Source organism: Caloenas nicobarica, chromosome 2 (assembly GCF_036013445.1).
Source record: "Caloenas nicobarica isolate bCalNic1 chromosome 2, bCalNic1.hap1, whole genome shotgun sequence".
NCBI classification, from domain to species: domain Eukaryota; kingdom Metazoa; phylum Chordata; class Aves; order Columbiformes; family Columbidae; genus Caloenas; species Caloenas nicobarica.
In genome coordinates, this window is record NC_088246.1 from 30,658,544 (window position 1) to 30,683,695 (window position 25,152).

A 25,152-nucleotide genomic window follows, 5' to 3' on the forward strand; every position below is an offset into this window, starting at 1 on the left:
GTGGTGCATGGAGCTGCTTTCCTGGCATTTAGCTGGCATAAAGCATTGATAAGCCAAGCTGAGAAGCAAGGACTTGTTTTGACAAGGCCAAGCTATGTCTTTTATCCCAGGCTAGTTTATGATCATAGAAACTCCTCCATTTGATGGATTGCACAGTACCAGGAACTAACCTTTCCATGTGTGGCAGTGCTTCTTTGGTCATTAAGGCTAGATTCACAAAGAAACTTTACATACTATAAAGTAGAGCATCAGGGTGTCTACAAGATAACTTGTTACTGAGCAGAATATTCCCCTACATATTAGGAAGAATTAAACACCAAAAACCAAATTCATGAAAGCTCAAATGCTGAGCAAGCTCATGCGTGCACTGCAGAAAACTAACAGTCTTTTTCTGGGTGTATGCATCTATTCTGGGCTCCAAGGAAACATGTGACTGCCTCAGCTCCTATGAACTCCCTCCTCCAGTGTCACGCTAGAACCTGAAAATGATAATACAAAGGTGTTCTTCATTTTATTTCTCTGTAGATGCAGATCTAGGTCTTTGTTCATTTTGTCTCTCCCCCATTTCATTTCTGCAGGAAACAGAGAAGCCCTGGCTCAGCTGACCAGCTTTTGAAAGATTTTGTGGAGGCACTTAGATATCCTAAATATGGCTGGGCTCACAGAGCCTTGTAATATGGAGCAGGGAAGTGGCTGAAATTCCTTTGGAAGTCTAGCCTTTGTGGCTAAATCTGCAACGTACCTGAAATTTGCTACTCCCAAGAATGGCTGGAAGCTTAGTGCACTCCTTAAGTTTTTAAATGTCCAGATGATCTTCATGAATAGCTGGGAAGGTAGCCTGACCCTACATATCCCAGCCACCTTTGCAGAGACCAATGGTGAGCCACTTGTACTGAGGACTCCAGGATTTACAATTTGCCAGTATTAATCACAAAAGATCACTGTAAGAATTAAAGGGGCATATAGAGCTCCAGCAGAGAGTTTTACACAAAAATGGAGCAAGTTGGCTACATCAGTAGAATTCAGAAGACATACATTTTTATTTAATTTCATCTTTTATTATTGGTCTCATGCTATGCTCCAGGTCTTGATCATTTGTAAATCTTTCTGAATAATGTAACAAGTGTCCTGTGTACATACCACACTAGACAGGCATACACATTACTAAAAACAGGCCACAGAATCTGTTAGCATAAAGGTACTTAGCTGACTTCAAGGAAACCAAGCTGATTCACACCAAGCCACAATCTGATCCATTATCCTGTATTCTTTTTTTTCTTTTTTCTTTTTTCTTTTTTTTTTTTTAATACAGTGGGACAATAAAGTCACTACATTTACAGCCCAGAACACTCTCTGCATATTTCAGTATCTTGTTTGCTCTTTTAACAGCTACCAAACACTGTGCAGATGGTTTCACTAAATTATCAATCACTCCAAAGTCAGTTCTGATATTCCTGTCATTGGGGATATACAATCAGGGCCAAACACATCCCTGGTACAGCTCAGTTAGCCGAACACATTTGGCCCACTGGCCACAAAGTGCACTGCCTCCAATTACCTTCTCTCTCTTGCTCTTATCTCAGTTTACTGACTCTGTACTTATCTTAGTCCCTTCCTTATCTAAAACACTGCAATCTTCCAGGTCCCCTAATGCTGTTCATGACTTGACTCCTGTTGTTCTCATCTAATATTATTGTCTCTTTCAGTGTTTTACTTTCTCTCTTCCTTTTCCTGAAGCACTCCCAGAAGCACCGGGGTCTTAAAAGATCATTGCTGTTTACAGAGTTTATTACTTTCCATCATTTCTTACGATTCTCCTGCAGCATGTCTTTCAAATAATTATCTCTGTGATTTACTATATTGGTCATATGACCTCCTCCTTCCTGTACTAATCAGCTCTGGATTAGCTAGTTGGTGGGGCCAGATTGCCCTCAACAGACTTTTTCCCATCTCTGTGCCTTATCCAGGTGTGCTGGGATGATGCTTTCTCTGGCTTTCTACATGCACACAGAGCTCCTCACCAGGTCTTCCAAGGCAGGCTCACCCCAGCCAGCCAGGCAGCAGCTTTAACCGCGTATTTCAGCAAACGCCTCAAGCTCTGAGGAGCTGGTGCCTCTGCAAAAACACCTCTTTCCACCTCTATTTAGGTTTTGTAGCCATATGCCACGCCCCATGCACCGTTTTGTCTCAGCGCCACTTTACAGAGCCCTTTGCGGTACACCTAAAACTCAACTTCCTGTACTTAAGCCTCTATAAAGTGCCACTGTACTAACTAACGAGAACACACTGCTCACTAAAATATCAGGGGTGAGTGAAGAACTGAACCATCTTCAGATAGACCAGCTGGGTCCTATCACAGATAGGAGGGCAAAAGAAAACAGTGAAATCTCCTCTCCTCTTTCCTTTCTAGGACCGCAGCAAGAACTGCCACAGCCCATACTGTGGATTATACAGCAAAAATGCTACTTTGGACCCCAAGTATTTATCTGGTTACCTGGAGTGTGGGAAGAGATCCATAAAGACTTTTCTTCTGAAACAAAACAAATCATAAACTAACAAAAAAATAACCCCAAGCAATGGCTGTAAGTACCTCTCTACCATGCAACTAAAAAGCATGGACATAGGCAGAAATGTCCACGGAGCTTTGCAAGAGCGAAGACATAGAATTATGGCTTACCAGATCCAAATGTTTGATTGTGACCCTGCCTCAGGGGTACCTTCCTGTAACCTCTATTAACAGCAGGAAGCTTATTTAAAAAAGAAAAAAAAAGGGCAAAAAAACCCCCACCACAAACAAAAAAAACACAAACAAAAACACAAACCCAAAACTTCAGGGTATGCTCTGTGTTTTGAAGGTCAGTCTAATGAAAGTATGTAATAGGGAAAATACCGCAGCAGTATTAAAGACATGATATATTTCTAGGGTAAATAACACTGTAGTTTTGGAGAACATGTTGCATGGGTACCTTCCTGGAGTTTATTTACTCCTTCTTTTGGTGATGTTCGTTGTGTCATTTTCACACAAAAATAGTCCTTTGGGAAATGTCAACGAGACTTTTCACAGGCATTTTCAGACTATTACATAAGGAGAGGGCAGAGATATTTTCTTCCCACAAAAATCAAATTGGTGTTCAAGGGGGAAACCAATATTCCAACCTCCTGTAAGTAAAAGATGAAGTCAACTTTACCTACCTACACGGCCATGAAAGCTGGGTGGTACAGAGCTTTGCTGATGCATTGATGATTCTTAGGGATCTGACAGACATCCTCTGGGTAATCTTGTAGTTTTAAAATCCTACTGCCCCAGTTTTCCACTGCTCTGCCAGAGATTACCACTCCTGTAGCAGAAGCAACAGACACAATGCACAGTAGTTCCCTGTTCCTTAAGGGGACAAGGAGGACAGAGCTCAGTTATGCATTGTAGATGCTCCAGTTCTCAGCCTGGTATCTTAGCAAAATGCAGGGGACATTGAACTGGAGTTTCTGAGGGAGAAGCACCTGCTCCCAGCTGCTACCTCCTTTCCAAGCAGAGTAGCCTCTGATTAAAACAAAAAAGACAAAAACCCCCACCACAAAAACCCCTGCACACAAGAAAAAAAGTCCAAAGAAGTGAAGAGAACTGAGAAATTAATCTCCCAGGCTTTTACAGTTAGATCCAAGTGGAATATTTCAGAGTTACGATTCTTAAGAGTGTAAAACACCATACTCATTAAGACTCCCCAAACATCTTTGAAGGAGATTCTTTGGAAAAGTCCTCAGTGCTATTAATGTGAGCACTGAATAGGGCTGTCCATGGGTGCTATTACCTGTAGTACGTGAGCTAAAGCTAATGCTCTTCAAAGGAGAAATTACAGCCATTAACAAATTCAAAGATTGCCTCATAATACCTTTTGTACACATTGACCTATTTCCTGCTGTTAAAAAAACCAAAAACCAAAAACCACACAACACAACAAACCCACGAAACTAACAAAAAAACAACCAAAAAAATCCCCAAAACAAAACAAAGGAAACCCCAAACAAACAAGGCAAAAATATTTACTAGATGATACTGTCCTGTGAAGATAGACTTGCAGCCCAAACCAGTCAGATGTCAAAGGCAATAAAATGCTTAGCACTAATCCCTGGGGAATAGTTCCATGTACCAGACAATCCCAAAGATGGAAAGATTCGGAGCAAAGGGCTCTTCACAGGGAATTATCAGAGAAAATGATCCTTAACGTTCCTGTATCCCAATATCCCCTAGTTAGCACAGCAGCCGACTGTAAGTAAAGCAGGCAGATTTGGTCTGACAGGCATATGAAATCCATGCTTTCCAAGAATGTAACGTTAAGATTTGCAGGGTAGTTGGTGTGTGGGAAAGTTCAGACTGGTGGCGACCTTGGCGAGAAAAGGCTTGGGCTCTCTGTCGTGGAAAGTCATATCCCTAAAGCAAAATCTGTGCATTGCCCTACGCCTGCAATCTTAACTCTCTCAAACGGATTCTGAGGGCATCTGCCAAGTCCTTACGCAATTTCATCTCCGTTCAGCTACTGGGGCAAGCGAAGAGTCAGAGGAGAGGAAGCCCGAGCGCCCACAGCCGCACCACAACTCCTGGGTCTTGCAGTGACGACTCCTGGATTTGCTTCACAGCGGCGCTACCCTGGGCTGCCCACTGCTCTGCGCAGCAAAGAGACACACAAGCAAACACAAGCTAACTCCGCTACAGCTGCTCCTAAAAACAAGAGGTGAAGCCTGCGTTTTACCCTCCACTTGTGGCACAGCTTGAAAACAACCCCCCAAAACCCCCAACCAAATGAACAAAAAGCCAGCAGGCCCACCCCAGCCCCAAACACCTCACATTCAAATTCAGCAGGGTATTAAAACACCCTGTGAAAATGTGTATGTGTTCTTCATCAGAATCAGTCTTTCTATAAATTTACAGAGACCATCCTCCTCCCTTTTGTCAGTCAAATACGATGCTTTGGCAATCGAACTCCTGGCTGTTACTCACATGTATATGAATTGTACATACTCCTCACTTCTTTTTTTTGGTTACATTTTGCAGGAAGCCATTCTAGGCACTGGGAACAGACCACAGTCTCTTCCAAAAGAACCACCTTACTGCAGGGGCCTCTCCAGTCCAAATGGTTAGGAATCCAATACACAACAATCTTGCAGAAATCAGCTGCCAGATTTATTATTCTACCTGAAAACCCCAAACAAAACAAAACAAAAAACCCCCAAACAAACAAAAAAGTGGAATAAAAACAGACTTTAAATAAACCTCTTAGGTACATTTTTTAAAAGGGTTAATCAGTTCAGTGAAAGACTTTTTATATCTTCTGCTGAGAGATCATGTAATGTTGGTCTGATTGCTTGTTTTGTTCAGTGAGTCACTACCGTATACAGATATATATATATTTCTTCTTAAATATTACACTTTTGATGCATTTTTTTGTCTTCTTTTTTTTTTTTTCTTTTTTTTCTTTTTATTTTTCCCCTTTTTTGGCCAACCCCTTTCCCAAATACCCACATCCTGCCACAGGCAAGAGGCGCTCCATGCTGACATTAAAGAACCAAAACCAATCCAAGGACTTTTCATCAAAGCGTGTTTCATTTGAACCTTATTTCAATGGAAACCACATTTTTTTAAACAATCTTAGTCAACCTTTTCCCTTTCCGTTTTTGCTAATTCTGCAATTTTAAACTTCTGATTCTGGGTTGATCACTGAAAACTTAAGTGCCATCGAGATTTATGGATGACAGAATTAAGTGACATATTAAGGCATATATACACTCCCATAAAATACGTTGTCGTATGGATCTGAGTAAATTAAGTACCTGCCCAAATGTTTTTTATGCACCTGTGGTTTCTAGTGACCACTACTTCTTTACTTTTGATTAATTATATATTAGAATATTCATGGCTTAAGTAGTGTCTTAACTTAACAGAGGATCGAAAATTAACCCACCACGTAGGATTGTCTTTGAAATCTATCCATTATGATGAAAATTGTTCTTGTTGTTTTATGGTTATGCATTCATTTTCCTCCCACTTCTTGGGAATATAGGAAAATGAAGTACTCAATATAACACCTATTTAAATTTCACTGGGCAAAAAAAGAAATCCACATCTTACTCTCTTCTTCCTCCCTTCAAACTAGGAAATATTACATTTCAGAAAAGGTGCTCATAAATATTTAAAACTTTGGGGTATTTGTCAGGGCTTTTTTTTTTTTCGTCCGTTTTACATACAGAACAGTGTGTGTGGCTTGCGTTCAGGACTGCCCCCTCAAAAAATAAAATTTGAAAAAATAACAACAAAAACCCCTCAAAATTTAAATTGTCTTCCAAGCATATCTGATCACATTTACATTTAGTGTCCAAAACAAGTTGATTGGTAACATCAGTGCCAGCACTACAACATCATACAGCGACTTCATGGTATTTTTTGACAATTTGTCTAAGTCTCCGTTCCACTGAAAATTACAAAAGGTTCTGCAGAGCTTTCCTTAGCAAGCTGAAGCTTACTAGTCATTTGTGGATGCGCATAAAAGCTGCTTATAGCACAGCTATGGCGTAAGCTATTTTCTAAGCAATAAATGGTTCAAGTCATCTATTTTGTCCTGAAATGCTACCTGTAGTTACAGCATTGCTTATAAATGGTCATAGTAAATTCAGCATCAAAGAGAACATTACAGAAAAAGACAGCAGCAGAAGCATTAGCATTATCTAGTATTTATATATGTTATCAACATAACACAGCAGTAAAAGGTTTAAATGCATATTATTGGGTACCGTGTCTAAAAATTACTAAAGTACCTATTTAGTGTATTGGATATTTTTCTCAAGGAGTGCTTGCTGTGTCTAAACAGCATAATTAGATATGTGACTTAGTACAGTTAATTCCTATTGATTAAATAACTTATTTATGTACCAAAGGAAATGGAAGGATACAAAATGTCTTCTCCCTCCTGATCATGATCCTGTATTTAATGCTGACACGATCATCAGAAAGCCTACCACATGTAATTACTACCCTCAAATGGATCTTGAAAGGTCTAAGCCATAGCAGGGCCATATATGTATAGCAACGTGGCACCTGATATGGCATGCGGCTTGCAGTCTGAAGTCAGGGATTTTGCTTGGTCACTGTATTTACAGCCACTCTGTCATTAAGCCGGCTTTTTTTTGAGGCCACATCAGGGAAAAAAAAAAAAAAACAAAAACAGAAAGAAAAAAAGAAAATTTCTTGAGATATCGGGTTGTTTTCAGAGGCAAGGTGCAAGGTCTGCCGCTGCAAGCTTCTAAATTAAATGCTGTGGTATATGCTTTGCTTCTCTTTTAGAACTGCAGAAAGACAATTAAGAATGGCAAGAAACAAATGCCCTAGGCATGCTATGCTGATATCATCATCAAGTGGTTATTTTGCACAATGAGAATTAACTGTACTATGGATGCCCAGAGAAAATGTACAATATCTTATGCTGATATGAAACAAAACAGACATGATATAGCTTTTTTGTACTTAAAACCTGTATGTTCCCTTCCCAAACTTAAGTAAAAAGCAAACCCACCCTTTTCCTCCTGTTACACAGAACAACGTCTAGGTTCCAACCCCCCCTTTCAAATAAAGTGCGCTGTCCATGGCAGACCATAGGAGTAATGCAACAGGAAAAGCCCCTTTTAGTGTACTATTTAAAAAATGAACTGAAGTCGATTAAGCTTTCCTCTGGGTCTTGAGAAAGAGGAGAAGCCGAAGGGAGGGGGGAAACATCCCCTTCACTGTCACTGTTGTTAATAGACATAGCCTTCGTTATAGGGGTGGGTGTTGCAGCAGCCACCGTCCTGCATGTAGACCATGCTCTCGTCAAAGTGGGACAGAGGTACAGTGTCCTCCTCGTTGATGTGGCGCTCCATGTCAGTCTTCAGTAAGGGGCGCTGGTTGTCTGGAAAAGCCATGGAGAAAAGCGCTTCAGGGTCGCAAACAAACTTGTAGACGTATCTTTCTCCAGCCACCTTAGGACAACAGAAGGGACAAAAAGGTGCAGCGTAAGACTTTGTGGTTTTCCAAGTTCAACAGTCTTGTGAAGAATTCACCTTTGTTAAACAATTAATAATGCAGCACCACAACTGGTAAGGCAATGACCTAGCAAAGACAAGATGGTTCTGCAGAAACAGACCACGCAGAATGCTCTTGGTTTTGCCACACGTGATATCCTGTTGGAAGACGAACTAGGTATTCTAAACTTTTGTTTGTGATCGTTTCCTATACTTAACCGCAAATGGAACTGTTCTCATTGGAAAGTGTAAACAAATTGTCACTACAGTGGTGAAATAAAATGACTAAGTCCAACAATCTGTGTGCGAAGTGGAAAAAAGAATCACGTTGCATGATAGAGATCTGAACTTCATTTTACGCAGATTGATTCACACTTAAGTATAAAAGCACTTAGTTATAGTGCATGCTGATTGTACAGGGACAGCATAAGCAAATATGTAGGCTAATATGTACTTAGCAATTGCTCATGCAAAGCTGGGACATTTGGATTTGCTTATGGAGGGGCAATTTGTCCAAAGATCCTAAAGCTTTCCTTTATTCAGAAACAGTACTAAATGCCTGTGCTTCATCTTCCTAAAAGCTGGAGAATGGCAAAAACAATAGAGAATTAGTGTCTTATTAAAAAAAAAAAAAAGTCAATATAGCATCTTCTCAAGCACCTTAAAGATTTACATTAAAAATATGAACCATGTTGTATGCTCACAGTTTATTAAAATGATTTTAAAATAAAGATCATATTGCCTGCTTCTTGCAACTCCAGCTAGCATGGCACTGGAAGGGAGTGAGTGAATGAAGGTGGCGAAAGTGTTGCAAAGGTAACTCTATTTTTATGGGTGCAAAATAGTCTGAAGCACCTCCCTAAATTTTCGGCTTATTTATTATACAAATAATGTAAAATTTTGGTAGATGCTGTATCTGAAGTAGAATTTTTTTCATCAAATTAATGTGAGAAAGTTTGACAGACTTAAGGTTGCATTCAGAAACTGGGCATTTGCATAACCTGTTATCATTGCTTAACTTAAAAGGGGGAAAAATGTGCATGCAAGCCTTTCAGTAAAGAAATCTGCTATGAATCGACAACCACCAATAGTTTTTAACGTACACTGACTGGCCAGATAGAGTGATCCCAGGGCAAACCTCAAACATTGCTACGTCAGAAAAATAAGCATCCAAATTAGCTTTAAAAATGTGTATTAAATATATTCTCGTAGATGATAAAGTAGTAGTTTAAGAGCTAGCAAGCCAGCTGTCAGAAGTACTTGTAAACTTTCCATATTAAATGGATGTGTGGGTTGGGCAGCATTATCAGCCTTACCCGTCCCCACCTTTTCAACTTGTTTCACTCTCTTTGCGACTCGTTCTTGCCTCTGTGCTGCCCTTGAGCTGTGCCGGCAGGACTGCTCATGCAGCGGAGCTGTAGCCTGCAGCAGGGACCTCCTCTGCCTGCAGCACCACCCAGCACAATCATCGAGCGTTTCTGCTTCTCCCCGACTGGACCCAGTGTCCAGTCCACTTCACAAAGACTCAATGCAGGGAGTTATGTGACACACAGAAATGGATGAGGGACTGTGCTGCTCAAGTACCATAAGCCAATACTAGCCCCGATTGTTGTCCCAGTTGCCTGCTGGTTAGTGAAAAAGGAGAACGCTACAATGATCCCATGATCAAAGCAAGAGAACTTTTAACAAACTGAGACTTCACGAAACCTACTGGAAAAACTGTCCAGTGACTCGAGCCAAGAGCATCATTTCCATTCATGGAATTGGTAAAGGGCAGATTTAAACATGTCAGCCATTAAATGTCACAAAACTAATGTGAAAAGCTATGGAACAAGAATTACAGCACAAGGTGTTCATTATGATCTTCGATCACACCTGCCAGTTTTGCAGATGCAACAGACAGGTCTCTCCTATTGATTTCTCAGTCAATCTCCATAGTACTAGTTGGCAAGATTTAAAAATATACATGTATAAATCAGCAAGCCACATTAGAATACTGATGGCTTGAATACTGTCTGCATGACCAGACTGTTACATATAAATTATTGTTAAATATTTCTCATAATTCAGCCTATTATAAAATATTAAATTCCACTTTAAAATGGTATTAGTACAACACTATTGGTAAGATATTAAATTATTTGGTATATTAATTGGTATCATTTTTCTCCCCATCTTGCACTTACCAAAGTACCCAAGCACTGGGCAGCTAATTTAGATCTGCAAAACATTTTTCATACCATACTCTACTGTTTGCCTTTCCCAGGTGGCAGGAAGCTCTTTTGGATATTTTTGAATGTTACCTCTTTCCCTATAATCATGATGCGCATTGTGTGAAGTAAAACCACAGACATTTTCTACATAGAAAAAAAAATATCTTGATGCATATATTGGACCTGGTAGGTGAAAAAGCTTAGTGTTTGCCTAAATAGAGGAAAAATCTACCTAAGGAACGCAGTTACAAGTACTCCTCATAAACTGACTTACAGATTAACATGCAACACGCCAGTGAAATTTAATACAAAATTAGCTACTCACCTTTTGCATGATTCCCTTTTCATAATAATAGCGAAGCGATCGACTAAGTTTATCATAGTTCATAGCTGGCCTATTTTTCTGAATCCCCCAGCGACGTGCCACCTGCCACAAAAATGGATTAGCATTGATTTGTTAAATGCATTTAACAAGCAGATCTTATCATCAGATACTTTATTTGGGGATGGAGGAGGGGAAACCCTGCAGGTGCAATTAATAAACACAAGAGAAAAGGTTACCATGACCTGAATTTCCCATTTACTTCTATGACTTTTAATTGGACACACAGGCATCCATTAAACTTGAAGCAGACTTACTTATTTGCAAATGCAGTGGAGCACTGGGGGTTTTTTTGTTTGTTTTCAATCAACTGATGAAAAAATAAAGCCATATAAAGAGATTCTATACAAAAAATATCTATCAAGTTCCACCAGAAAACTTTCATGCATGATGAAAACTTTTCTAGTTTGACACTGTGGATAATTGTACTATTCCTGTGTTTTCCTTCCTGTCAGAACACTAAGTTATATTAAACACACATGCATACACACTTAGTTCATGAACTAATACAGACTGTATGTACTTGGAATGACACTGATGTTGACATTATTAGGAGATTCAAGTCAAAAGCCAACTCTCAGTCTTAAATATTACTTCAGCAAAGAAAATGAATTATCAAGAGGAGGCGGGCTAATTGATTGGAAGAACTTATATGTTAGTATGAAGAATGGGACAGAAATTTCATAGTTGCAGTTGTATAATTTCCCTTAAAAATAATAATAAATAGGGAGTTGCAAATAACTCATGAAGCTATTCCCCAGAGAACAATATGCCTTCTGCTCTGACTTACGACTTCTACTTGCCTTTATGCTTCCTGTTTTATTGCCAAAGGTAGTTCTGGACCAAGAGACCTTTTGTTTAAAGAGCTGAACTGCTTATTCCCCACCTGAAATCATAATTGGCTGTTGGTGACATTTCAATTACTGGCCGTACAAATTACTATCATGCCACCAGAGGGGAAAAAAAATCAGAGCTGATAAACTCTTTAAAGCACATTTTATGAAAATGTTTGAAAGGTGCGTGTGGAAAAAGGAGAGAGTAGCCAAGCAGCTTCTCTGCACACTGCTCTGTGCAACTTTCCCATAGGTGTCTAGAGCCTTTTGATGCAAACCATAGACAACATGCCGCACTGAGAATTGAAGGGGACTAAATAACAACACCAAACCCCATGACTTTGATCTCCATCTGGATGATAATTTTTAAAATTTCTTTTGAAAGCATTATTTCCTTTCAATAGTGCAGCGTTTCAGGCTTATGTAAATTATCATGGCTCTGCTAACTTCAGCTATGTTATAGTTGTGTTGAAACATACCTCAAATCATGTCAATTTATTCCAGCTGTAGATTTGGCCTAGATGTATAACCTTGATTCGCCCATTCATCTTTGTAACATATGCCTACATCACTCTTTGTTTATTCCTGCCAAGCTTTTTCTGCATTAATCAGAGTCCTAAAAGTCTCCAACAAAACAGGCTTGCATAATAACTAAATACACTGCAAAGATAACTACAACAAAATAATGGTTAAGTATATGCTATGTTGTGTGGTATTTTGACATTCCTAAATAAGCAAGCAGGTCGAGAAGTAGTCTTTGTAAGCAACTCTTCCCGTCCCTGAACTGCACAGCATTCATCAAGTCTTGCTCTGTGGATGGGGTTCAGGCTTCTAGCCTTCCACCCCACCTCCCTGCTGAAGGTTGCTGGCCCTGTGACAAGACAGCAGAAATGGACCTATGCCCAACTCTTAGCCTCCACAGTTCACCATTATCTACTTTCTGAATGAACTATGGTGCTCTAGGAGCTGATACATATTCGTTTTTGTTGTCACCCTTTCTACAAGGGCATAAACCTCCAGAAAAGGATGGATGGAAAAGTCATGTTATTGACATCCTAACCTGCCACAGCTGAACCAACAAGCTCTTTGACTTCCCTTCAATTTACACTTGGCAACCAACAGAAGTGTGCAACTTCCCACAGGCTATTCTTATTCTAATCGACAGTTTCTGTCAGATCCATGACATTCATATGAAAACAACTTAGGCTACTTTGTACTCCCTAAGAGCACAGAGGAGTGAAGCAAGTTTCAAGTAGCCTGCCTCAACCAGATCTTGCTGCAGTGCTGCTCAAAAACACAAAGCAACTGCTAGAAACTCACAAGCAGATGATCCACTTAACTTAAATCAGAATATGCAACTCTTTAGGGACTTGCACAATAGGAAGTCTTAGGGTTTTGTTTTGCTACCTTCCCTTCCTTAACTAATAAAATCTGTTAAGTTTTTGCACCATCTGCTGGGAACCATTTTTCAATAAATCTCTTTAATCTTGAAAAACTTTTAACGTACCTTAAAGACAAGACAAAAGTACAATGGTAAAAAATACTCTGGCTGGGGCAGGAGGAAAAATTACATACCCCATTCACCAAAATCAAACAAAAGCCTTTCCAAAGATTTCACTCTGTTCTGGGCCAGGTAACACAACTAAGTAGCTCGTGTAGCCTGCTAAGGCTGCAGACTTGCAAGCAAAGTTTCAGTGTCAAATCGATTAAGACTCTTCTGTAGTCAAATCCTCAGATGCGCAGTGCCAGGATCTGCCATGGTGACTACCACTGGTGAGGGGGATGCTCAGACAAATCAAAGTGAGCACATGAGTCCTTGCAGCAACCTGCCCCTCAGCCAGACCATGTCAGGAAGGAAAGGGACATCAGTCCTGCTGCCATCCCCAGCTACTCTATCAACTCCTAAGGGCTGTTGGCAGATGATGTAACTTAAATATAAGAAAGCTTTCAGATTGCTTATGCCAGCAGATGAATGGCAAACAGCAGAAATAGCTGCTGGAACACAGAAGCAACCTTACACCCCCAAACCTTCTTACTCAGCTCTAGCTCAGAGGGGATCCTGATGGAAAATATGCTGCGATTTCCTCTATTACCCAACTCTGTCCAAGGGGCTAAAACTTAAACCAGAACGATACTGCTTTCTAACAACCCTAACCAAATCATCCACATCAGTATTACAATAAAATTCACGGACGCCAGATTTTCCCACAATTTCCATGGCTGTTTAGAACACAGGATAGATTATTTAATGCTACCTAGTCCAAAAAAAGTTTACATAATAAAATGTTCAATTTATTCCTGTTTATCACACAAGTGAACTAAGTCACGCTTCAGCAAATGGTCATGAATACAAGTAATTTCATCTACCCCATGAGTCCTTCATGGTTCAGGAGAGCTGTGCATGAGTGTTTGCAAGTCCAGGACCTCAGCGTGCACTAAACAATCTGAAGATACAGATAAGCGCAGGAAGACTCTGAAGATGACTCTAGATGACTCTGAAGATGACTCTAGATGACTCTGAAGATGACTCTAGATGACTCTATTTATATAATTTTGATGGGATTTTAATGCCTAACAATCTTAACTTCTTCCTTTGCCATCTGTCAGACTTGGGGTCCTTCATTCTACAGCCTAAAAGTTCCAAGTTCCCGTATCTTCACGCTGAAGAATATTTGGTGTTCAAAGACTATTCAGGGACAAGTTTTCAAAGGATGTTGGAACACAGCTCTATCCATGAAGTGATTCTGAAAAATCGAGGCCCTAAAATTAATGCCAAGTATTTTATAACTCCAGTACTTGCAATATTTTTACTATTTAGTGGGACTAGGAAATTAAGTCTATGCTTAACCACACCTCTGTCCTAACTGAAGTAACTCCCTGCCATCCTGTCACCCTTCTAAAGTGCTAATGAAACAAAACACTGAAGGCAAGCAAGACCTAAGTCCAAAGGAGTACTATTAAATTTGCACAATGGGGCAGTGGATATCGGGGCACGCTGTCTGTCTAACACACCTCCTCCGGCTCAATCAGCTTGAATTCCATGCCTCGGCCAGTCCATGCTATGAAGTGAGAGTTTGATGGGTCATCAAGAAGAGCTACCAAGAACTGCCAGAGCTGAAGTGAGCCTCGCCGTTGATACGTGGGTCCTTCGCGGTACATGCCTGGCTCCTGTTTGACATCGCCTGCACAGAATAGCGACAATGTTAGATGAGCAATGCTCAAAAAGCATCATCACTCCGTTTGTCAGAAAAACTGGCAAAGCAATCATTAGGGTTAATAAAACAGAGGGAAAGATTTCTTACTACCCAGCCACCCACAAAAGCAACATTGCTCTGTCTGCTGTTAATTGTAAACACTTGCAATGATACATTCATATACTAAAAAACTACCTAAATTCAGTCATGATTTATGGAAGTCTCCCTAATCCCATCCCCATTTACTTCAGATACATGCAAATCTCGCTTGCAAACCATTTTGCAATACCCTTTATCTGAAAGAGCATGAACTATTTTTGTAGGCAACTCTGATGTTTGAGTACTGCATTTGTGTGCTATACTTTGCACAAGCCCCAGTTTTGGAAATGTAATGTATGCTTCGTGAAGCTGCAAAACCCTATTGAGTGAAACTTCTTTTGCATGCAAATGCTTCTAAGGAAAATTTGACAAAGTATTTGACTTGGACTTAAACAGTATGTGCTTTATGTATAGCTATGCAAATCCTGCAGATATGCGAGTTCCTCTGTGGCATACTGGACTTGCATATAAGCACATATTACTTTTACTCAGATCTGCATATTAGATTAGTATTCCCCCTGAAAAGCAGTAAGTTAATTTTTCTAAAATTTCGAATCCAGAGGAAGCTTTTAAAAACAGTAATAATACTCTGCTACCAGTTCCACAAACTGCCAATGAAAGACCATCCTTCTACATCCATACTGTGTCTTTGTTGTTTTTAAATCATATTTACACTAAACAACTCGCACAAACAACAACAGCTGAAAGGTCTGATGCTGAAGCAGAGAATATTTTTTTCTTCACACCATGACAGCAATCCTTGATACACTGGTAAAACTCCTCATTTCAACTACCAGAACAACAATACTCTCCAATAAGCAGTGTGACCTGTTTAATACGGAAAGCCAGGACTTGACGTTCAACCAAAACATTAGGAAGCCCTGATGGCCTTTACAGAACAGGTCCGTGTAGTCAAAGTAAGAATAATAATATTAAAAATGGAGCACTTCCTTTTGTAATCAGGAAAGAAAATTGAGTCAATAGCTGTGGAAAACAAATAAATCAACGCAAAGCTTTTTGGTTTATGTGAGGTTCAAGTTCCAGTCCTGAAAGGCCTTCGTTTTCAAGGACAGGATTTTTCTTTTAACGATAGCCGAGCCATGCACAAATAGCAAGTGCAGTATTACGGAGGATCAGATTCTTTGCCTCTGCCAATCTTTAATTTCAAACGAAGCAGCTGAGAACCTACTTCTGAAACATGACTAGCCCTGGGCTAATACCACTTTTGCTTTACTGGCCAAAACATGATGACAAATCTGTTATTTTTTCCTCAAAAGTCACAATGCGACAAGTACAAACACACCTATTTGTATCACAACATCAAGGTATCCTCTCAATGGACAGTCACAGAAGCTGGCAGCAGACTGCTTGCTTTGCAAGCACACAAATATTTCCAAACATTTATTTCTTTTACGGTATTTGTATTTCTTTTCCATTTTCATTCCCTTTCCTGTACAAAACCCAAACCAACTAAAAGGATTTTCAAGAAAGACATGGACAAATGCTACTCCTGAAGAGTTTTCAGTTCTTGTAGTACAGAGTCTTATCCCACTGTCATAAAGGGAAATATGAATTTGCCACTGACATTAAAGACAGGACACATTCACTATCACTTTGGGGGAAGAAAAAAACATGACACAATGTGCTAGAAAAGGTAAGGGGATGGGGGGAAAGCAGACAATCCAAAGCCAGTAGACTTTCAATAAACTACCCTTTCAGTGAATGTGTCAATCCAGTGACAATGCAATTCTGGACTGAGCATACTTCAGTTAGGCCTAACATTATTTCAAATCCTCTATTTATTTCTTGCCATTCCTTACCAACCCTGGAATGCATGTCATACCTCCATTTGAGGAATGTGTAATTCTTTGGGTTACCTTCATTTTAGAGTCTCCCATTCTTCAGCAAACACAACAAATGCTGCCAGACATGCAATAGCTTTGTAATCCATAGAAGTGATTCTCAGGGGAAAACAAACAAAATAAAGCAGGAGGAAAACCCCAAGAGTTCTCCAGCTCTACTTTAGCTATGGTCAGAGGGCTGTTCAGAAGTTTATCAGAAGGAATCACATCTTTCCCGGTAAAATAAATAAAGCTGTACATCCATCCACTAACACAAAGAAGCCACTCCAGCATATTTAAGCAATCGGTCTCCAAATCACTTCCCAAAGTTGCAGACTAACAGAGTCACTGGCCAGAAATACTGAGTCCATCTACTTTGTCTATAATGAAATAAATCTGAAATCAACTGAGTTACACCAGGAAACTGATTTTACATCAGAGTAACTGAGGATAATTTGGGCCATTTATTTTAATTGACCTCAGAATCCCTCTTGGAAAAAAAATCTGTTGTAATGGGTACCACTGCGAAAAGATCATTGATTTGTTATCAATCCCACTGAAAAATAAACCAATAGTACAACATTCAACATGGTGCAAATACACTGACACAAACACAAAAATGCCCTATACACTCACCCCCCACTATTCATCACTTCACAGACAGCGAGACAAGAGGCTTAGTCCTCAGTAAAACCAAAGCTGCTGCCTTCTCCACCGTTTTGTTAATTATAAGAACAGTTTTCATTAAATCCCAAACAACAAGCGGTATGTGATCATCAGTGCAATGGAAATCCTCATATTACTTCTCAACGGTACAGGAACTGAGCTCCTCTGCCACAACTCTGGATACAGCATCTTTCGCTGGCAAAAGTCGAACCACGTCCTATTGAAAAGGAACTTTGGTTTCAAGAGACAAAGGTCAGCTTTGGTTGGGCGCACCGCAAATGGTGTGTTAAGGAATCCTACATTGGAACGTTACTGAGCTTTTTTTGATCAGCAACAGAGAAAAGTCCCTCACCTATTCCTTTTTCATCTCCCGACACAAGAAAAGAAAGAGACATGTGTCATACATACCGTCAAACTTCTCTGGAACAACGCAAGTGTCATCATAAAACTGCCTAGGTCCCTTTTCATACATGCAGCCTGTAAGTTAAAAAGAGAGAGATGTTTATATAAAAGACACATGGAGAAAGAAGAGATCATAGGTTTAATGCCAGAGGGAACACTAAGTCATAGAGGAATCGGATTAATATCCCACATCCTTTACACACCACCCAATCGCAACATTTTGGCCTCAGTACAGGGCTGTTTAATTAATGTGTGCATTCCCAAAAGACTGTTAATCTCCACCTGCAAAAATGAAAAAGCACCCCTTTTTCCCTATGATTTATTCTAAAATGTTCATCTCATTTCCTGTTTCAACTAGCACGGCTTTGACTTTTCACCATTGGTTCCTGCGGGTCTTCTCCCTGCGAGACTAAAATGTCCTACTCAGTATTTCCTCCTCACACTTACAGAAGTCACCCCTCCTTGATGTTTTTTTCCAAATAAGATCATTCTGTAAAAATTATTTTTGCTGTTAAAAGACACCCTCTGCAACCCTACGTTCTTCCTAGCACTCTCTTCTGTACACAGTCCCACTTTTCAGTATTATTTTAATGTTTTGCTTAACCAGAACTGTACTGTAGGCCAGTATCAGCCTCACCAGTGCTACTTAGCAAGACAAAACGTCTCCTCCTCTCCTGCCTCCCTATGGCCCTCCTTTTGACTGCGCAAATACTACAGGCAGCCTTTTTGCCATACGGTCACAGTATTTGGTTGGGCTGTTTTCCCACTGTGAAGCCGAGGAGGAGGAGGCCCGTCTCAAAATCATTTTTTCCAATATACTGTTTCCCGGTTCCATAGGTCTGGTCTACACTCAGCATATTAAAAAAACATTTTGTTTAATGTGCCCAGATTACCAAACAATTCAAATTGCTTTGTGTGACTGCCCTGTCCTGCCCGTTATTTACCACTCTGCCTATCTTTGTGCCATAAAGTTATCTATTAACTTTGTTCTGTATCTTTACTGAAAATGTTGAATAGCAACACTCCTGATATCAATTCCTACAGAACTATAATAGAAACAATCCATTCAGAGATGATTGGCCAGTGACAGCCACTTTTAGATCTGTCAGTTGGCCAGGTCTTAATGTATTTAATGTGTACTTTATTGATACTGCTTTGTGCTAACTTCTTAATCAGAACGTAACGCGGTGGCAAACTGAATGCCACAAAAAGTCTAACTATATGATACAAGTATCTTTAGCAACCAAACTTTTAATCTCAGCAAAGAATAGAATCAGATTTGACATGACCTTTTTTCCATAAAATCATGTTGAGTGATTTCCAAATAGAGAAAACAAATATTTATCAAACATCACTGCTTTTTCTACGTCATTCATAACAATTTTACCATCTCTGAGTACTCATGAGTGCATAACATGGCAAAGATTGTTTTTCCCGTGTCTGTGCTCTGATTAAAATGTAAATCTGTTGACCTTAGTTCTGCAGCCTGTGGGTTTTTCCCTGATGTCTTTCACCTCCCTTATCAAGGTTCTATACTTCATATAATTTCATATACCAAGACTGTTATAAATTTCCATCTCCTGTTTCACCCTCCTTGTTAAACACTACCTTTTATTTCTATTTTCTGCCTTTATTCCACCCCAGAAGCAGTTGGGCTTTCAGCCAGATTTGTTATCTTTCCAGTTGTGTCTTTTCACTAGTGTTCATTCACTAGTCTTACTAGAGGACTTGGATTCATACATCTGTCTAAATTCTCATCAATCTCAAAACCAATTTCCCTCATGTTTGTGAAATTTGCCCCTTGGAATAAAAACAAATAAACCCTAAACAAACAAAAAAAATTATACATTGACAAGAAAGATACACCAAAGCAGGGAAGTGGAGAGTACAACATCTTTTTTAATGGTCTTCTTTCTTAGTTCTGTTGGCCTTCTTTTTTTTAATACATATAAAGTGCTTTTACTCAGAATTATTAATTTTGACAACGATCTAAGTTCTGCCCTACTGAAGAGTGGCCAAGGGAAGTGGGGCTGTATAGCCTGGAGAAAAGGAGGCTGAGGGGAGACCTCATTGCTCTCTAAAACCACCTGAAAGGAGGTTGTAGCATGGAGGGTGTTGGTCTCTTCTCCCAAGTAACAAGCGACAGAACAAGAGGAAATGGCCTCAAGTTGTGCCAGGGGAGGTTTAGGTTGGATATTAGGCAAAATTTCTTCACCGAAAGCTTTATTGTTAAGCATTGGAACAGGCTGCCCAGGGAAGTGCTTGAGTCACCATCTCTGAAGGCATTTAAAAGACATGTAGGTGGGGCACTTAGGGACATGGTTTAGTGGTGGACTTGGCAGTGTCAGGTTAATGGTTGGACTTGATGATCTTAAAGGTCTTTTCCAACCTAAATGACTAAGTCATTAGGATTTTTGGTATGTATCAAATGGCTATATAGTTTGAGCCTACGCAGCACCAAAACATTGCAAAAATCATAACAAAAGGAAAAGCCAAAAACCTTCACTGAATAAAATTGATTGTTTAACAGTTAACTGAGCTTGTCACACCAACAGCCTGGAAAATATCACTTGAGCAGAACGAGTGAAATGAAAAAATTTTTAAGTGTCTCTTCCTTTCAACTGCTAGAGGCCTTGAAAAGCAGAACGAGTAAACTCATAATAAAATTGCTTCTATCCTGATCAACTTGTAGCACTAAAAGAAGCTACAAAAAATCAGAAACTCAAGACTGGGAAGGGAAAGAAAGATGATGCGAGTCTTCTCAGCAGCAGAATTAAACCAGTGATCCCCAAATCCCCCAAGGCTTTTTAATTTTTTACGTTTCTCTCATACAAAAGCGATATGTAATAGAAAACTTAACTTCTGTTCTGTTTGGGTGAGCCAGGAAGCCTTCTTGCCTCATGTAAATGGAATGGCAGCTAGGCACTTCTGAAAGGAGAAGACGACAATGCTAGTCAAAAGACTGTCTGAAATTAAAAGTGTGCAGGTTACCAATGAGACAGGCTGCAGACAGAATAGCAACAAAAAGGATGCAAGTTACAGCGAGGAGGAACCTGTCAACACACAGTCGGCATTTCAGAGCAGCATGCACAAGCCATGGCTGAGGAGAAAATCATAATGTGAGGATCATAGACCCCACCTAACATAGGCACACGAACACTTGTAATCAACTTTGCTAAAAGCTGACTTCCATGACAATCACGCTTTAGACCATTCACAGATCAAAAAAAGCCACACAGGACAGTATACATATTTTAAGCCCTGTGCTTGTATATCTACCTTTGTAACTAATTCAACCTAACATTTTTAATAAATTACACAGAAAAGCCTGCCAATCACACTGGAGACTTATAAACTCTACATTAATACAAGGAATGCCAGAGTGAATTTAGAATAGGATATTGCTTTTTAGACTCCAGTTAAGGACTTGAAGGGTTAATGAAATTTTCTGCGATCGCTAAGCATTTCATGTAGGAATTCAGATACATCAATTTCACCCTCCACCTGTACATCCTTAAACAAAAAAAGACAAATGCCCTCCAAAAAAAAAAAAAGAAAGTGTGCACATTTTAAGTAATACAGACATTTGCCATTCCCCACTTCTACTCCAATCTGCAAGAAGAATGAGAAAAACCAAACAGAATTAATGAAAATGGTGCTCTTTAAACATCTTTCTATTTTTTCCCCGTGTCTTGCACCGTCCCCAAGTAGCTACATCCTATGCAATAGGATTTGCAAACAGAAATATACCATAAATGTTTGCCCTTGTAGATCATGTTTAACCCACTTCTTGGATATCAAAAATCCTGCTTAACAAAGTCTATTTGATCTTGTGATAAACTCCTACCCTAAGCTATGCAATCTGTTACCAGTAACTTGTAACTCTTTAAGAGATGCAAACAGAGGTCGAAAGAGCAGACATTATTTTTCCAACACTGCCTACAGACTCTTTCAGGCTGTGATTCCAAATTTCACTGTTCACTGACTAGTGATGAGTATCAAAGATTTGGCAGGATAAGAAAATGAGGTTTTACACTGACTTCACGAAACAAGCAAAACACAGGGCAGTAATAATAAGTTTCCTCTAACAGTCCACGGTCTCTCTTGCGCATCTGTGCCAAACTCTTCATTACCTCCTCTCGATGAAACACTCAGTGCCTGCCTGCTCAGGCCTCGAGAATCTCTAATGTCTCAGGCAGCTATTCTGAGCAACCACAGGAATCAGTGACTCAGTGATCACCCGAGTCAAGCACAGCTTTGTAGAAGAGAAGTCAAGGCTACAAGTAGTAGTTCACCTGCAAGGAATCACTTACGTTACCAAGCAGATTGAATTTTAAGGAGAATGGAAAAATCTACGTAAAAAAAGAGGAAGTTGAAGAACTGAAACAGATGCTTTTTTCTATTTTAGGTTAAAATCCACTCGTATTGGCAGCAAAACCCTTTTTTGACTCATGAACTCCACTCCTGCAAAGTGATACAGCAGAGTATACGGAACAAAGAATTATGCGCACATCCAAGAAGTTGTGTTCTTAGCCAGTTTGGGGTTTCATCTCCCATGTTCCTAAGTCAATTATAATTAACATCTGGAGCCTTTTCAAGGCAAGCATTGTTTGTACCAACATTACTCAATCTTCTGGTTAGCTTGTGCTTAAACAGTCCACAGAGGACCAAAAAATACAGCAAGGAAGAGTTTATTTCTCGTAAAGTAACTAGAGTCTTGTTATCTTAAAGTGCTATCAGTTAATTTATGACTATCAGAGTGGGTCAGACTCTAATCAAATTGTAGAAACATTTCCAAAGTGATTATTCAATCAAATGACTAACATGGTTAATTAGGAGCCATAAACATTGCTCTGAAGTTCATCAAAGTAATGACTTGCCCAGAAAAATTACTGCTAATTAAATTGCCTGCTGCTTTCATTTCTACCTTATCTAATAAAAAGTCCAACCAATGAAATTTAGCATTGCAGTTTTAAATTGTACTAAATGCTTGACTAAGACCCAGAAGTATTTTTACAAGCTAAGCGGAGCTACTTCAAAAGAAAACATTTTAGTGCAGAAATTACAGAGCAATTATATGTTTTCTTCTCCTGAAAGCATTATTTCAAGACAACAAATGAGACAGAAGTAGGCAAAAAATACTTCTAGGGTAGGATCCAAGTGTTTGAGGTGACTGATTCTATCACCTTTTAGCAATTTGTAGTCTTCTAAGCAAAATGTGCCTGGACTTAGGACATACAAACTTATTTCAGACTTCTAATGAAATAATTCACATCATAAAGTTACATCATCTCCAGAACAGCAGAGCCCCTTTTAAAAAAAAAAATCTACAAATAAAGAGACAAAAAAAATTAATTTCTCTTTTATTATTAATTTGGAATACTTAGAGGTCAGTCTTCATTGTTCCTCTTGCTAACAGCAACATAGTAGTCATCTTAGAACAATGAATATGGCCTTATATCATATTGGTTTGAAACAATTTTTTCCCAGTAGGTGTTATTTCAAAAATATGTGTAATCTAGACACTGGAGAAATGCCTTCTCATCTGGGACTGTCGCAAACAAGAATACTGGAAATAAGCTCTGCTGTGCCTTCATCAAAATACATCAAAGCAGAAAAAAAAGACTTCCTCGGGACAAGAAAAATCTACTACTGAATTATCACGTAGAGGTTCTATGTTTCATATCAAGGAAGACACTTGAATGGTCCCTTGGTAAGGAAGTTTTTAATATTAATTATCCTATCAGGATTTAAAGGGTTAGCTTGTCTCAGCCCTCTTTAACTCAATGTAGGTAAGGAATCCTTAAATCCCCTTTTCTGATTGTTTTTCAGAGATAAGGACGAGGTTCCAGACCCACAATCACACCCTGCACAGAAACAAACAGAATTTCAGCCCACGTCCCCAGCCAGGTGAGACACGGGGAAGACAAAGCTTCTGCAGGCAACAGGACAAAGTGGCCACCTTCTCCTGAATGAAGCAGGGCAAAGCAGGACCTGGAAACCTGAACCAGGATTTATTCTTCGGCCATTTCTGTTTCTGACCTTACATAGCCTTCCTATCTAAAGGACTCCTTGTTACGTTACACTCTAACTCTGAATTACTTTTTAGTTTACTTTATCAACATCATCAGAAGATTTGGAGGCCCAGGGCACTACCCATGTGCATGTGACAAAGCACAGTGTGATACAAAGCTATTGCATTACATACGTGCATGTGCAGAGAGAGGGAGGGAGACTGAGCTTAGAAGGTGTGGACAATCTGAAATAGTGTGGGTGAAGAAGTCGAGTTACGGGCCTGGCGCTGGTCTCCACGTGGCAGCTCTGGGGAACGGTACGGTGTCCTGGCGAGCGGCTGCCTTGTGCAGTGAGCCTGCTACCAAGTCACTCAAATTCATCAAATACCTCAACTCATGTGAAACTCGTCTACTTCCCTACAGGTATAAACCAAAGCGATGACACTAAAACTGGAACATTCTTACTATTTGCCCGTTTACTTCTCTGATTTACACTTCATTATGAACTAAGTCATATTAAGAACGGTTCCCAAAAGGAACTGCTCCCAAAGGAGCAGTTCCCCAAAACTCTGGAGGTACTCCACTGGCAGTGTATATAGCCAGTCCTGTAATTTAACTTCCACCATATCCTCCAAAATGTAATTACATGGGTTTTGATGCCTATTTCAGCAATTCAGAGTTGGTATGTCTGTACAAAGAGACTTAAACGTGCTCTGTCACTTGGCTTCACACAGGCAAGAAATACGGCATGTGCGGATTCCTCCCTTGCGTGCTGCTGAGCACAGGACACACACAAGCCCCCCGAGCAGCTGGGACCAACCCAGCTCCCAGGCGCCACTGGAGCATGTCAGCCTGACCCTGTGCTACACAGGGTGAGAACACCAGCCCTGCCTTCGGTGCCCTGCAGAGCACGGCCAAGGGCTTACCTGAGCAACACAAGCATTTCTCTGGTACACAGAGAGGTGGCTGGTGCAGTGGGAGAGATTTTTACCAACTGCAGAGACAAAGGTAGCCTTTTTAAAATAGAATGCTCATGCTAGAACATGTCATACTTCTGGCCTCGAACTTAAAACATCATAATCACGCCGTAAGTAACTTTTCTGTTGATGGATTTCCAAGAACACTGACAAACTGTTTACAAAGGAGCGCTTCCATCCACCACCGAAACACATTTAGCCTCCTGGTGGAAAGCAGCTGTTTTCCACCACTGAGAAGCTCTGACCAGCCCAAGGGTGAAGAGCAATACTGAAATTACTGGAAAATAGACAGTGCTTTTTAGGTAAGAAAGACAATTCTTCAAACTAGATTGCAGCAAGTGTCTAAGGTGGCACCAGACATCACTAAGAAAGATGCGTGATCTGTATTTTGCAGGGAGAAGTACCAAATGATTCTCTTTGATCATGAAACCTATGATTTTGTAAACCTGCAGAACACATTAAGATTAAAACTAATACAGCTCTCCAAA

The 25,152-nt window shown here is 39.9% G+C and overlaps 1 protein-coding gene across 2 annotated transcripts in view; it reads right to left on the reverse strand.

The window, feature by feature from the left end:
• Nucleotides 1-5,223: 5,223 nt before the first annotated feature.
• The window catches only part of ETV1 (ETS variant transcription factor 1), a 67,260-nt gene continuing 47,331 nt past the window's right edge, over nucleotides 5,224-25,152 (reverse strand). For both annotated transcript variants that reach the window (XM_065627799.1, XM_065627800.1), the window contains exons 9-13: nucleotides 20,533-20,601; nucleotides 17,680-17,748; nucleotides 14,484-14,653; nucleotides 10,582-10,683; nucleotides 5,224-8,001 (exon numbers count right to left, since the gene is read on the reverse strand). In XM_065627799.1, coding sequence (XP_065483871.1) covers nucleotides 7,780-8,001; nucleotides 10,582-10,683; nucleotides 14,484-14,653; nucleotides 17,680-17,748; nucleotides 20,533-20,601 — 632 coding nt within the window. In that variant the 3' untranslated portion in view covers nucleotides 5,224-7,779. The remainder of the gene's footprint in view (nucleotides 8,002-10,581; nucleotides 10,684-14,483; nucleotides 14,654-17,679; nucleotides 17,749-20,532; nucleotides 20,602-25,152) is intronic.